Source organism: Alosa alosa, chromosome 11 (genome assembly GCF_017589495.1).
Source record: "Alosa alosa isolate M-15738 ecotype Scorff River chromosome 11, AALO_Geno_1.1, whole genome shotgun sequence".
Lineage (NCBI taxonomy): Eukaryota > Metazoa > Chordata > Actinopteri > Clupeiformes > Clupeidae > Alosa > Alosa alosa.
Window position 1 is genome coordinate 2,321,545 of NC_063199.1, and position 16,506 is coordinate 2,338,050.

Here is a 16,506-nt window from a genome sequence, read left to right on the forward strand (position 1 = left end):
ATGTTAAATCTGGACTATGCCCTCCCAGAATTGTCACACATCGCTGCCAAGGAGGCCTATAACAGTTTCGCTTTTTATATTTTTCCTCCTTTTACTTTCTGACCCCCTCAATTTTAAGTATCATGGTTTTTGGTGGATGCAATTGAAGAACTGTCAAACTTTTCAGATCAAAAATGACTATCACAAGAAGATACAACTTATATGGAATCGTATTGCATCACTTAATGGAAACACCGACCATTCACAATTGTGCTTTGTCGAATTTTGACAAATATTACTTTTATTTTGCACAAAATTTTAATGGAAACATTGCTAATGTCAAGCTTACTTCCCTGTCCTGTCGAAAAAGGGGGAAAGCGGAAAAAATGCATTCAATCACCCAGCCGGTTATAGAAAAAAAAACTTATGGTAAATTCTCCACCACAAATTTGTCCCACTTTTTTTGCCATATGGACAATGCTTCCTCTTTTTGCTGAGGGGATAAGGAACTGTACCTGAAAGAGAAAATGTTGGGTTTATTCAGTAGCATTCATGAAATGTTCTCCTTGTGCATTTTTTTTTTAAAAGTATTTTCATTATAAATTGTAAGCAGAGAAACACTAATAACACAAAAGCACATGGCTTTCAAAAGTAAAAAAATAAATATAAATAACAACTTTAAAGAAACAGTATGTAAGAAATGTATTTCAATTAATCATAAAATGGCCTTGATGTCACTAGACATTTAGAAATCATGTTCATTTCAAATACTTATATCACTAACAACAGTAGTACGGCCAGGATATTGTCATTTAAAAAGTGAAGTTGCAGCCCTCAACTGATGTTGATGTTGTCAAGTTGTGTTTTGGCCTGATGCGCCACCCTCCACCTATCTACTAATCACAAAGTCAGTACATATGGTTCCTTTACACATTGTCCACGAGATTACTTTAGTAAACTCATAAAAATACTATTATATAGCCTCTTCATTTTACATCATGTAAAAAACAAGTGCATTTTCATGCACTCTAATAAATCGGATAACAGTAGAGTGCATTTTCATGCACTCTAATAATAATAATAATAATAATAAGAAGAAGAAGACTTCGGATAACAGAACAGTGCATTTTCATGCACTGTAATAAGAGAGAGACAAGCCTGCTCAAAATAAATGTATTACCTGACGGACGGTATTTGTAAAGCAATTTACAAATATAAAATACACCGTGTTCCAAATTATTATACAAATTGGATTTAAGTGGATTGGATTTAAGATCTCTCTACTGCTGAAAAGCGTGAAATTGTGCACTACCTTGGACAAAGTATGAAAACATTGGATATTTCCCAAAAACGTATGCGTGATCATCGTACTGTGAAGAAATTTGTCGCTGATTCAGAGCACAGGCGGGTTCGTGCAGACAAAGGCATAATAAGGTAGGTTTCTGCCAGATAAATTCATAGTATTAAGAGAGCAGCTGCTAAAATGCAAAGCAGCAAACAGGTATTTGAAGCCGCTGGTGTCTCTGGAGTCCCGAGAATCTCAAGGTGTAGGATCCTCAAGAAGTTTGCAAGTGTGCATAAACCTACTATTCGGCCACCCCAAAACAATGCTCACAAGCAGAAATGGTTGCAGTGGACTCAGGAATACATGAAGATTAATTTTCAAACAGTTTTGTTTACGGATGGGTGCCATACAACCCTAGATGGTCCAGATGGATGGAGTAATGGATGGTTGGTGAATGGCCACTATGTCCCAACAAAGCTGAGACATCAGCAAGGAGGTGGCGGAGTCATATTTTGGGCTGGAATCATGGAGAGAGAGCTGGTAGGCCTGTAGGTAACTTGGCCTGTTAAGATGTTTTTGATTGAAATAACGTTTGATTTAATTTATATGACCTCCTAATGCTGCAAATTCAACAAATGACCATTTTTTATTCTTTACAACCTATAAAATGTCTTGAAACTCTGTTGTGCATAATAATTTGGAACAGTGCATTTTGAGTTTTTTATTTAAAAAAAAATACTGTTATCATTTCGAGGTTTGTTCAATAAAATTCAAATTATACTTTATAATATGTTATATACGTTACATTATACGTTATAATTAACGGTTGATGACTTGAAAATTATACTGACTGTCATTTGCATCAACTATTTAGAAAAATCTGAGAAAAATGTAATTTGCATAATAATTTGGAAGACCCCAGCAATAATTTGAGGATTTACGTTAGTCTGTCTCCTAAACATTCCTCACCCGTTATCCAGATATGCATGAAAACATTTAAAAAACTCAGCCATAGGTTATTTTGAAAATGATGACTTTCTCTTCAGCATTGTCCTAACTGTTAAAACAAGGCATAGCAACAATGTTTACAGAGATACACTGTAAGGTTGGCTGCAGACTGTTACGATTTACTGACATTCACGCACATACATTATCGAAATCATACACCGGACGCTTTACGCTATAGTCTTTCTACATGGGTACTGTTACTTTAATAGTGGTTGGTGTAAACCGGGACATTTTAGCATTCCGACAGGCTTTTGTCGGGACTCGGGACACTTAACTCAAAATAAAAGAAAGAGAAATAAAAGAAATAAAGGCCTGCCTCGAAATACAAGCCTGCCCCACATAAATGTATTACCCGACGGTATTTATAAAGCAATTTACAAATACAAAATAAAACACCCCGGCAATAATTTGAGAATTTACAATAAGATAAGAGAAGATAAGATAATCCTTTAATTATCTCCCAAAGGAGAAATTTGCATTGTTACAGCGTCCAAGACATAGCCTGACGAGCCAGACCCACATTAAAATGTAGGGTCTGGACACTCACCGTTCGCAGTGCTCAGTCCGAGGGCGGATAATCAGTTGTCTTTCAAATTCCCTCTGCACTAAATAGGACAGCGGCAGCTATGAGTCCCATGCGTTTCCCACCAGCGGAGCTAGTTGGCTAGTTCAAACGTTTGCCAACTTAATAAAAGCTTAACTCGCGTGTCACACTGTTCGCCAGCAGCAACATCCATCTTATTTGTTTTCAAGTAGCAGGGAATTCAAGCCAAACCGCTGGTAACTCTGCCATCAATCATTATGTTAAGCCCACCTAACGACTCTATACACGATTTCATTGGCCTGATTAAGTTTCGATTTCTGGAGCTCACAAGCCAACGGAGAGTTGCTAGACTAGCCCTGGCAGCAAATTTAATTTGCCGCTAGGGGCGCGTCTAGATTTCTAGGCTATCCAAGACAGTGAAGGAAAAGAGACTTACCCTTACCCCCCTTACATCTTCATTAAGACATGCAACAAATACACATTCCTTGGGCATGCTTCCCTGCACCATACCTGTTCGAGCCCATGTGGGAAAAGCACAACCACTGTGTACAGCCATTTATCACAGTAATAGACAGTCTTATCATCCTAGTATGCACTAATGCTAAATATATAAAATAAATAATACAACAACAAGGATAACCTATTCTATTAGTCTGTCTCCTAAACATTCCTCACCCGTTATCCAGACATGCATGAAAACATTTGAAAACAAAACTCAGCCATGAGTTATTTTGAGAATGATGACTTTCTCTTCAGCATTGTCCTAACTGTTAAAACGAGGCAGATATGACGAGGCATTGCAACAACGTTTACAGAGATACACTGTAAGGTTGGCTGCAGACTGTTACGATTGACTGACACTCTCGCGCGCACACACACACACACATTATCGAAATCAGACGCATTAGGCTATAGTCTTTCTACATGGGTTTAGTTAATGATTGAGCTTTAATAAGACCACACTTAATAGTGGTTGGTGTAAACCGGGACAATTTAGGGTTCCGACAGGCTTTTGTCGAGACTTGGGACACTCAACTGAAAATGTTATTTTAAACGCGCATCTTTTTTTCCTCTCGCGCTCTCTCAGAGGTAGCCTGCTGAGCATTTGCTCTTCTGCCGGCTTGTCCCTCCACATTGCCCAAAATGCTTGATTGCGTTGCATTCTCCACATTTTTAGATACATTTTCATGTACCACACCAGCATTTTTGTTCAGTGAATCTTTTGTTAATTGCTTTACAATTACCGTCGCCCAGTTCGCCTCAGCTTGCTATTCACTCCTTCGTCTTCATTAAGATTCCCGGTACAATTTAATTGAATAAAATTAGGGCTGTCAATCGATTACATTTTTTTATCTATTTAATTACATACTCTGTGATTAATTAATAGCCTAGAAATCTAGACGCACCCTAGCGGCAGCAAATTACATTTGCTTCCAGGGCTAGTCTAGCAACTCTCCGTTGGCTTGTGAGCTCGAAAAATGAAACTTCTATCAGGCCAATCAAATCATGTATAGAGTCGTTAGGCGGGCTTAACATAATGATTGATGGCAGAGTTGCAACGGTTTGGCTTGAATTCTGCTACTTGAAAACAAATAAGATAATGTTGCTGTTGGCGAACAGTGTGACACGAGTTAAGCTTTTATTAAGTTGGCAAAAGTTTGAACTAGCCAACTAGCTCCGCTGGTGGGAAACGCAGCGGACTCATAGCGCTGTCCTATTGCGTGCAGAGGGAATTTAACCGATTCAACCGATTATCCCGCCCCTCGGACTGCAATGCGAATGGTGAGTGCCCAGACCCTACATTTTAATGTGGGTCTGGCTCGTCAGGCTAATTAATTAATCTGAATTAATCGCATATATGATTTTTGCTGTGAAAGTATTTTAAATATTTAAATTCAAATTAATCATTGAATATTCAGCATTAGTGACATTAAAGTTCAAAAACTCTTTTATTATTATTTTAATAATGGCCATAATAATCTATGATATGACCTAATATGCTGAGGAAATAAATTCAAAAGTGCTTCGGGAAGAAGTTTTTTTTATCACATACATTGCAGAGGACTTTATTTTAATCAACACCATGAAGCGGTTTTTGAAAAGTAAATGTTACAATCAATGATCTAGGCAGCATTTTCTTCTCTCTCCTTCATTTTACAGTCTAATGGTTACTGACTACAACGGCTCAGTCAACGGTCATACAGAATCGATTAATCTGCGTTATTTTTTTTAATCAGTTATTTTTTCTCAAATGAATTAATCGAAATTAATCAGTTATTTTGACAGCCCTAAATAAAATATAATCTTTTTGGCCTCTATGTTTCCAGTTACATAGTCTGTCTGTTCTTGGTCTTGGATTTTGTGAAATAAATTTCTAAATAAATGTGACTTATATATGTTTTTTTCCTCTTCATGAGGCATTTTTTGACTGATGCGACTTATAGTCCGGAAAATAATAAAAATAACCGTTTTTTACGGTACTTACAGCTAATTTGTCCAAATTCTAGGGCCCTTTCGAAAGTCAAATGACATTTAGTACAGACTTTAAATGCTTTACACATGGTTATTATGAGTTGGTCTTCCATCCTAGAAAATTTGGGGAGGCTAGGGAAAATATTTGTCAGGATATTAATGCCCAAACATGTCATGGGTTTTTCAAGCTGTAAGAATTTCAAGGTCTGAAAAAGATATGAAGACAGAAGATTTGCACGGAAATATTTTACAGGCCTTGGTTTTAAGACCCATTGATGATATAGACAAGGTTTGAACAAAATCTGAGATGGTGCAGCAACAACTTTATCTGATTTGACACGAAATGACCCATAAACCCTGCAGGACAAGATTCAGAACTATACTGTAGTCTTACCTGATTGAGTTTATTGCAAGTTCTTTCAGTGTGCCTGCACCAGATGTCAGTCCAGCAATGCCCACAAATGCCTCATAAAAATCATATGAGAGACCACTTGCCCCAAATATGGCTGGGTCATCTGAGCTAATCACAAGGGGGTGACCCTCAGACATCAAAACTGCAGCAGGATGGTCACGCAAGTCTGACACAAGTTTCAGTACCTACAAAAGAGAATGAGTAATATGGCTCATAAAACCTAAAGGGCTTCTGCATGTCTGACAGTGGTTTGGGAATATTAATAATGTTTGATGTTTTTAAAGTCTGTAGTTTAAATGGTTTACATTTTATGTGACTATCATATCTGTCATGTAAAAGCACTATGAAATGCTTACTTGGTTGGATATGGGACACACCTCCACTGCTACCCCCATTTTCCGAGAAAGGGCCTTGGTAGTTGGATGGCGCACCAAAGCAAATCCATGTCCAATGCGTGAGGTATTAAATAGGAGAGCATCTAGTATGTTCTGATCCACATCTGTCCCTTGAGTATCTATATCACAAGAGAACTAAAGCAATTATTCAAAAGAAGGCCCCTTATGCTTACCTTTGCCACTTTACAACAAAGCAGTATAATGTTTTGTCACTTTAATTTACAAATTGATAAATTGTTCCAATACCAACCGAAGTCTGGTATCCACATACACTATATGGACAAAGGTATTGAGACACTTAAACCACTTAATCATTGAATTCAAGTGTTTCATTCAGACACATTGCCACAGATGTATACAATCAAGCATCTAGTCATCCAGTCTGCATTCACAAACATTTGTGAAAGAATGGGTCATTCTGAAGAGCTCCAAGCCAGGTCCATAAAGATATGGTTTGGATGGAAGAATTCTTCCTTCGTATTCCAGTAGCTTCAAATCAGTGAGTTTGACTTCTTGCATGCTGAGCATTATCGCATATCTGGCTGAACGTGATTCATGTTAACAATGCAAACAAGCATTGTCTAAAAGCGAGGCTTTATCAAAGACTGTTCTCATCCCAACCACAGACTGTAACCCCCCCACACACACACACACACACACACACATTTTCTTAGCTGTATACTACTGTCTACATTGCACTATATGTCTTATACTGCACCACCTGTCTATACTGTGCATATCACATTGCACTTTTCTGCTTTTTGCACTTTTGGTTAGACGCAAAATGCATTTCGTTGTCTCTGTATGTGTACTCTGTACGTGCACAATGAAAATAAAGTTGAATCTAATCTAATCTAATCTAATCTAATAAATGCATCACGTTCAGCCAGATCTACGCAACGCTCCAAGAAGCCAAATGCGCCCACTGATTTGAAGTCCTTATGATAACGTCCTGTACACTTTAAAAGTTTAAAATACTTTTTTTTTTTATTTGATGAGGCAGCCATGCCCTACTGGTTAGCGCTTCGGACTTGTAACCAGAGGGTTGCCGGTTCGAACCCCAACCAGTAGGCACGGCTGAAGTGCCCTTGAGCAAGGCACCTAACCCCTCACTGCTCCCCGAGCGCCGCTGTTGTTGCAGGCAGCTCACTGCGCCGGGAGTGTGTGCTTCACCTCACTGTGTGCTGAGTGTGTTTCACTAATTCACGGATTGGGATAAATGCAGAGACCAAATTTCCCTCACAGGATCAAAAGAGTATATATACTTATACTTATTTGTCAGTCCTTTGTTTACACCAAACCATTCCTTTAAGGCTGATGACACATTAGTCACAAATGATAGAGATTCCACTTACTTGACCTTAACATATCACATCTGGGTACAAGCTATACATACAGTAGTTATACTATACATGATTACAGTAGCTTAGGCAGGTTGTGAAACAACAGAGGCAGTCTAAAGTCTAAAGAGAAGTTCATTACAATTCATTTTTAAGTAAAAAAAGTTCCCAGAAGACTGTCAAGTGAGGGATGCCACCCTAGTCCATCTCCCTGGAATTCAGTGACTGAAACTTGAGTGCAGCGTACACAGAGTCCACAATCTAAAATTGGTCTGTATCAGAGGGTAATATTATAAAGGTTGTTTAAGATATGAGAAAATGTTTTTATGGTCATATGACTCCAAAATAGAGCTTTTCTACTAACCATCATCTGAATCATGGAAAATGGCAATGGTAACATCAGGCTGACGAGATACTTATTGTCTACAGTAGGAACTGAGAAACTTTTTAGAATTGAATGGAACAATACCATTCATCTATCCAAAATGTTGCAATTAAAATATCATTACATTTCACCATTATAGGTGAATCACTGATATATTCTATACATCAGAACTTGATTGAGAATGACATTACCAGTCTCTCCAGCATGAAAGAAGTAAGGCAGAGAGACTCCCAGTTGTTCTGGTAAGGACAAGGGTTCCTTGAAGTACCAAAGGGGCCTCCCAGTGTCCTCTCGCCCCACCTACATAAGACACGCCACCTTGCAGTGTTAATATTTTCACCTAAATTACAGATTATCACTGACTGAGGCTACATCCACACTAGGTCGGGTAGGTTAATACAGATTTTAGGAACATTAACATTAAAGCACTACACTCTTGTAACATGTAAAAGCAGAGCCTTTTATTGGTAGAGATCACCATTGCAATGGAAATGTTAATGCCTTAATTCCCGCCACTGCATGTTTGTTTACTCGCTGGAATCAGGCTGGATACCGATAGCCTGACGAGCCAGACCCACATTAAAATGTAGGGTCTGGGGACTCACCATTCCCATTGCTCAGTCCGAGGGGCGGGATAATCGGTTGTCTTTCAAATTCAGAGGGTGTCATAATGATCCTACACCTCCAATTTCGTGCAGTTTTTAACATGTCAGCAAGAGATACCTGTGATTACAACACCTGATTTTTGCTTTTTCATTTGTAACTAGGTGGCGCTATACATCAAATGAGTGGTTATGAGATGGGTTGGCATGGCGGCGGTCATAATTCGTCCTCAACATTGGGATATTAGAAGCGAATTAGGTTGATAATGTACATAGTTTTGGTATGAGTAGGTTACATACACATATTTCTTCATATTGTGTTAGTAGAAGGATTGAATGTCCTGTGAAATAATAACTAGATGTAACGTGAGACTGCTAGCCGTCTTTCCCATTGGAATTATCTGACCTACTGTGGATGCAGCCTAAGTGTAAACTGAATGTTTGAAACAATGAGCACTGTTACCAAATGATGAAAGGAGATATGCCACACATACTTACTAAGTCAAACCCAGCCATAATCTCAGGAAACTCTCTCTGTAGTTTAACTGCCTCCTCAATTACTTCTTTCAACTGTGATGCATTTATTCCTCTGTAAGAAAGAAAGACTACATTTCATTTCAAAATACTACCTGGCCAAAACAATATATATATATATATTTCATAGAAATTACACTGTGTAAAGTCATGTTCAGCAAATCCCAAAGACTTTCAATGTGTGTCGGAGCTCTGTGGTGACCAATTCATCTGTGAAAATGATTCATCAATTCATCATCCTTCCTGACAACTCTTTAATAATCATTGTAATCATTTAGGAAATGAGACTGACGAATCCTGGAATTGTGGTCCTGGAATATGCCCATGCCATCAGGGAAGAAAAGATTGAAACACACCCAGATCATACCACTGCATCCAGAGGCTTGTACAGTGGGTACTATGCAAGATGGATGTGTTTCAACACACAGTGCAACAACAACTCAACGCTGGAACTCATCAGCTGTGAAAACCATTTGTTAATAAGGGTAATTGGAAAGCAGGCTTTAATTAGCTAGGGAGCATAAAGATTGGACTCTGGAAAAAGCAGTCCCTCCAGGATTTCGCGGGGCTTTTTTGTTGCGACTTAAAATGCCTGATTTCGCGGCATCTTTTCTAAAAAGTTGCGAAGAAAGTTGTGCCGTTTTTAGGCGTTTGTTATGAAGAAATTGCGGGAGGAAGTGAAAATTGCAAAAACTAGTTGCGATTTATTTCTGGGCACCTAAGACCAAATTCACACTGACCACCATCTTGATATGCTTATTAAAAAGGATAAGCAAAGGTAAAAGTAAATAGTACGGATTACAAAAAATCTAAGTACTTTATTTGTAGCTAAATGAAGAAATGCCGTGGCCGGGGTAATTCATAAAGCAGTGTAACCTTTTTCTAGAACTGTCCAAAAAAAGACAACCACCTCCTTAAAAAATGGCATCATGTCATTTGTTTCAATACATTCATATCTTTTTAATAATTAATATTCTGTGACCAACATAATTACTAATAGCCAACTAAGTAGCATATTTAGTCATTTCAATATTTCATATTGATTTTTGAACTATTAGGCTACACTTCTCTTTAATGTCATGACATTGTATTGGTGGTGTGTAAGTCTAATTGAGTGCCTGTCACTAGACGTAAGAGTAGCCTAATTACATTTCTGAGTGGATTGGAAGGCTTGCTTCTCACCGTTTTCGGCTATGAGCGGAAATAACTTTTTGTGTAGTGCATTAGGATATGTTCAGGATGTTTTCTATGGTATAGTATAGTATTTCGATAAAACTGCAACTATGAGAGGATTAACCAAAAGTTATTTGTAGGCTAACTTTACCTTCAACTTCATTATCAAATCACATTTGAAGCACATTTGAGAAATTGGCTCATGTGTAAAATTTTGGGCTTCAAAGTCAAGAACAGAAAACTTTGCACATTAAATAATCCTGAGTTACCATACTTCAGCAAATCCTTCTGTCTGAATATCTGTCCTGGTTCCACAAATATTGAGATTAATATTACTGAGTATTTTTACAAGATAATTGTTCTATTTCACGCTTACCTATTGGCTGTGAAAATCACCCGGGCTCCAAAAAAGTCTGAATGTTCAGCTACAAACTGTGTTAATACTTCTTGATAGGCTCTCAGTGTCCAGAATCGGTCATTTATGGTTCCATTCAGCTCATATGTCTGTACATTAACAAGGTCACAAAAACATAGCAAGTTATTGCACATGTGCCTTGATATTGCCATTTGTGGAGTGGCTATTCTGTACTTATATACCTGTGGTAGCAATGCCCTCAGCTCCAAATACATGACATTATCAGCATTGAATCGTTTCAGGCCCTCAAAGAAGTAATCCTTGAAGACAGGAGCATATGTGACCAGTCCCCATGCCGCAAGGAAGGTTTCCTCAAACCTCTTCCACACAACATCTTGATTAGGATATGCAGCCTCTGGGTTATCAGTGTAAAGTGTTAGGTTGCTTATGAGGCTATAAATGAAAGAAAAAGAAAAATAATTAAAAAAAAATATTAGAGGATACTAACATTAATGAGTTCACTTCATTTTAGCCAGTGACAAAATAGTAGGATTTATCTCAAACCCGTTGTCCAAATCTGTAGTGTTGTCAATCTTGGCCCTCACAGTTTCAAGCAGTATCCATTCAGAGCAATGAGGAATAGGTTTTGGTTGATGAGAAGAAAAAATAAATCTCACTGACTGATCATCAGTAAAACAAACATAGCAATGTTGCCTGTATGTTACATTCTTCACCAGCCATTCCACATCCACCAATGCAAAATCATGGACATGAAGAGCTCCACCTGTGACAAAATGGAATATATCTTGATACTGTATATCCTTCAGGAACAAGTGTATAGTTAAACAATTTTGGTAGCCTACTGAAGGCAGTCTATATGACAACACCTTTAGGCATCTTCCGTAGTAAATTGAAGAGGGAGCTGTGATTTATCAGGGGTTTAGCCTTAAAGAAATGCATGGCTGGAGGAAATTCTGAACTCTCCATTTCTTCCTGCTTCATTTTCTGCAACACCTCACTAAGTTGCTCCTCAGCATTTGTGAGAAGCACTCTGCCACCCGTTTGCTGTGATTTCTCTGTCTTAATCAAGTATTCTCTGTAATTTGGGTCCGGCATGGCACTGCCCAGTGCTGCCCAGCATGACAGCACCAGTAACAGCTTTGTGGCCATAGAGGTTCCTTCTACTGGACTCACTGGCATTGTGATATAATCAGTGTTTCTTTCTGAAAAAGAAAAAAAAAGGTAGGCTGCATTGAATATTTGGGGCAGATAAACAGTGGTACATAGCCTAAGTGCAGAACTGAGATAACTTATTAATAGGTTATCTTAGCAAGTGTAAATTCTCTCCACACTGGACGGCTGTTGAAAGAGTCAGTGCTTCAACAGTTCCATTTAGCATGGAGACCTCAGTAAACAGACGAGCCAAGACAAGTATGATCCTCATTGCGGGCACGACGCAAATAATAGGTGCAACTTAGGTTAGGCTGATGCTGCACAGCACAAGATATCCATACACTGTAAATACGCACTATCAAAATACAAATCTGCCCTCTTACTTTCAAGACTATTGTCCAGTCCAGCTTTCAAAACAGTAGCAGTAGCCTACGCTATATGCTGACATCACATCCGTAAAAAAGATAAACAAAGACAGTGAACGTAGCGCAAATACAACTACTTGAATGTCACTACGGCTCTGACCCATAGACCATACAAGGGGGGAGGCGAATTCCCGGAAGTAGAAGCATCGATGTAGCGGTGGTTATCAACTCTCTGCTAACCCCATAGAACGGCCATTCATTTCGGATTTTTTTGAACTCCCATAACTTCATATAACATATATCATGTGCCGATATTTTAGCTTCTGTGTTATCTACATAAACAATAAAAGGCAAAACAAGACTCGACTACCTCGTACGTAACGTTAGGTTCCCGTAAGAACAATGTTTAGCATGTCCGGTTGAAGGGAAGCTAACGCACGGAAGGGAGATAACCGTATTGTTTGGATAAGAAGCGTAGTCCAGCCAGCACGGAAACTCGTGAACAAAGCAATGTAGCCTACAATAGCATTGTATGTTAAGGTAAAGCATAGAGGCAAGTAAACCTAATGAAAAACATTAGTTTTACCGTTAGGTCTAACGATAATCATTTCAGAGGTTTTCGATGGATTGACCGTAGGTCAGAAAAGTGGAAAGAAGATTAGCTTCAAGGCTATAACTTTTTTGTTCTGTTTTTGAAGATGATCATGTGTGGTAGTTTCAACATTAACACGACTTGATATCACTTGTGAGGATGATATTAATAATAATACATAAATAAATGTTTAACTTTGATGACTTTGAAGGCGAAGGAAGTGTGAGAAGAATTTCTGTGTATCTATCATATGAGTTACAAGATTCAGTTCGATGGCTAACGTCACGAAGTTAAGTGCGAGTCTGCGCAGTACTGGGGGGACCAACTGAAAAATGACTCAGTGCCCTCCCATTGAGAACGACGGAGTCTGTTCGTCCATAGTAGACGGGCTCTGACCGGCTCTGACCTAGCGAAAATAGAATGTTCGTACCGGATGTTGCTAGCAAAGGCGGCTAAAAGTTTTTAGTCAAAATAAAAGTCCCGCTAACCACATTGGGTTTAATCAGAGACTTTCTAATGTGGAGACACAGCACTCAAAAAATACTCCATAGAAATGCATGGGTCTAGTTTGTCACGCCAATATGGCCGTTGTCTACACATATCCCACCCCTTCCTCGGCAAAACGTCGACTTGTGAATACTTTGAGCCAATCATGTGGTGTGATGTGAATACATTGAGCCAATCATATGGTGTGTTGTGAAGACATCGTGCCAATCATGTGTTGTGATCTCGCCGCTGGAGCAAGATCTGCCGAAATGGATGCCCTACGAGTGCCCAAAAAGCGTTGTCAAATGGCCACCGAGTGGAGGGACTTGCCTAAAAGGACTTTGGTTTAATGGAGATCGTTCAGAATTAATGAAACAAACTTTTGATTTGACTAACCCTTTAACATAAACCTATGTGAAATAAATAATGCGTGATAATTAGCCAAATAAATCATTGTTCATGACACGTTATGGTTAATTATCGAAATGAGTGCGATGGTGATACAATTCTGCTTTTCAATTAGTTGATGGTGTTTGACATTAAATTATAAGCAGGTCAGTTTCACGTAATAAGCTGTTTCTTTGGGTCTGAGTAATTCATGTGATAAAAATGCTGTTATAGGCTATACCGTTTTTCTGGAAAACAAAGCAGTACAACAACATTTCTATCTCCAAAATAGTGCATTTCTGCAGTGTAGGCTACTATAGTGCAACGCAGCTTTTAATGTCCAAAGTTGCCCATACTGTTTTTTCCTGCATACGAACTACAAATACTCCTCCAAAACTACAGTGTTGACACTTGAAGTTGTGGAGTTATATTATTGTAGCCTATTCTAGTATAGAATAAATACCCACAACAGGTTTACCCTTGTCTCACCTATGTCTATGAATTGCAGTAGTGATCAAATGAAAAAGGAAAGAAAGGTGTCCTGATGTGTTGTTTAGGGATGGTCCTGCAATGTTTTCTCGACATATCTCTATGTCTTTTTTTTCTCCCCTCTACCCTCTACTTATGTTTTCACAGATCCTTGCTCCTGATATCCTGAAGTATGGGTTGCATTTTATTAGATGACTCCAACAGAACACTCACAGAAAGGAGAGTGTGTCAAACTACAAGACAGCCGTAAACAATGCCTTTACTGTGGTTTTGCTATGGTAGATATGGTTATTGCTGTACTAGACACAGCTGAATTTACCACCTAAACCATATATTTTCTGAAAGTCTACAGCCTCTAGATGTCAATTTATATAAATTAAGACATGTTCCACCTTCCTACTGACATTTATATCGGTGTACAGGCCCATATTGTAGATGAGAAGCCGACTGTAAAACTCACAAATGTTGGCCTATACTATTAAGGGACAGCTTAATTGACCACCTAAACCATATATTTTCTGAAAGCCTCTAGATGTCAATTAATATCAATTAAGACATGTCCCATCTTCCTACTTACTCTGGTATATCATAAGGCATCGAGGTAGATCGAGAAACAAAATGTTCAGCTGATACATTTTGGCCTACACTATTAAAGGAATTATCCGGAGTAAAATGCACTTTAGATCGATTTACGGATGATTGGGAGTACATACGTTGAGTTGACATCCAAATCATGTCATTCGGATGTGTTTTGAGAAAGTTCGATGTTACCGTTTTTAATCAAAGCTCGTTAGCGTGGAAGTGAGAAGGGCATATTATTTCGCCGCTACAAAACGCTTTTTTTTATACCTCTTCTACAGTTCCAAACAACATTGCACTTACGTGGTAGTGAGTAGAGGGTCCCTAAAGCCAAACCGAAGTATCCCGAGGTCTTTATGTGGTCGGATAGAGTCCAGAATGAATTTCATCAAGCCAGTACGTTTCCGGAAATGTTGCCATCTTTGCTGCCATCTTTAGGGGGAAGTCCGTAGGAGTCGATTGCCAAGTGTGCTCTGGAAATTCACAATTTTGTCGCCGTTTAAAAAAAAAAAAAAAAACATAGTCCAGTCCATACAACTTCATTTCAATTTCAAAAGAAATACTGGACTATGTTTTGTTTTGTTTTTAACGGCGACGAAATTGTGAATTTCCAGAGCACACATTAACATCGAACTTTCTCAAAACACATCCGAATGACATGATTTGGATGTCAACTCAACGTATGTACTCCCAATCATCCGTAAATCGATCTAAAGTGCATTTTACTCCGGATAATTCCTTTAAGGGACAGCTGATTCAACCACCTAAACCAAACCATTAACATTAATTAGGACTTGTTCCACCCTCCTGAAATACTTTGGCGCACTATATTAAAGGCATAGACCTGTGTTGTATAGGTGAACTTTAGTCATCAGTATGTTTGAACATGTCTTTCTTTGTACACTTTTATTTCTAATTTCCAGGTTGTCAGCTGTTATCAGGCTCATCACCAGAGCAGAAAGACATAGTGAGACCAGACATGCCAGGAAGGAGCAAGGCACATGCCAGGAAGAAGCAAGGCAAAGCCCAGGATTTTTTCTTTAGCTGTTCCTGCCAGTTATAGAAGGACTGCTCCTGAGAATAGATGGGTGTATACATCGTTTTACAAAATGGGTCTTCTACACATGATGCTTGTCAAGCACTGCTCCTTGACTGGCCAGGGGTCCTCTGTATTGTGACCACTGGTCAAAGGCGCCACATGACTGTCTCAGAGTCCTCTAGTCTACATCATTCTGGTGACAGGACCTAGTCTGACAGGATGGGTCTTGTGTTACTGTGACCAGACGGCTCAACAATGCATCATTTTCATCCATGCCCTCATCACCTCAAGACTGGACTACTGCAACAGCATATGGTCTTGAAAATGATTGTCTTCATTATTACTATTATTATTATTATTACAGGTCTCTCTGCACCAGAACCAGCAGGTTCAGAGGAAGCTTCTTTCCTGCGGCTGTCACCTTACTGGACTCTAGCTCTGCATCCCGGTGACAATCAATCAACTAAGCACAATACCCTATCCCACCCATAGCGTTCTATTTATTTACAAATGCACATACTGTAATTACAGTTATACATAACCATATTCTACTGCTCTTCATATCCATCCTGCACATACACTTATTCTTACTACTCTTAATGTTACTGTTTCTGCACTATAATGGTACTGTTAATGGTTCTGTTTCTGACCTGTGAGCTGCCATGCAAACTGCCTGGAGTCTGGATTGAGCAGACTAACGTTAACGTTAACGTTGAAGAACTCTGCATTAGCCTACGGACCAACAAACTGTCGCTGTTATAGCAGCTAAGTCCACCGAGTTGCTGATCCACAAGATCGCCCACGACTTTCGGACTGGTATGCTTCCAGTGATCTCCAGACCAGCGTTCACGTTATCTCCAGACTGCCAGTGAGTGTTTTAACTTTGTTGGCGTTGCATCGGTTGTGGAGACA

General features: G+C 38.9%; 1 protein-coding gene across 2 annotated transcripts; it reads right to left on the reverse strand.

Moving 5' to 3' along the window:
• Positions 1–245: 245 nt before the first annotated feature.
• On the reverse strand, positions 246–12,176 carry ada2a (adenosine deaminase 2a). Of its 2 annotated transcripts, XM_048258080.1 has the most exons (11): positions 12,041–12,176; positions 11,372–11,707; positions 11,049–11,268; positions 10,727–10,937; positions 10,506–10,633; positions 8,921–9,011; positions 8,012–8,120; positions 6,057–6,214; positions 5,683–5,885; positions 3,253–3,326; positions 416–494 (listed from the first exon to the last, which is right to left on the reverse strand). In XM_048258080.1, exons 2-10 carry the CDS (start codon positions 11,682–11,684, stop codon positions 3,275–3,277), a joined length of 1,485 nt encoding a protein of 494 aa, XP_048114037.1. In that variant the 5' UTR covers positions 11,685–11,707; positions 12,041–12,176; the 3' UTR covers positions 416–494; positions 3,253–3,274. The 2 variants fall into 2 exon arrangements, with proteins under 2 accessions (XP_048114035.1, XP_048114037.1); XM_048258078.1 differs by lacking the exon at positions 3,253–3,326 and having other exon boundaries at positions 246–494.
• Between the last annotated feature and the right edge of the window lie 4,330 nt (positions 12,177–16,506).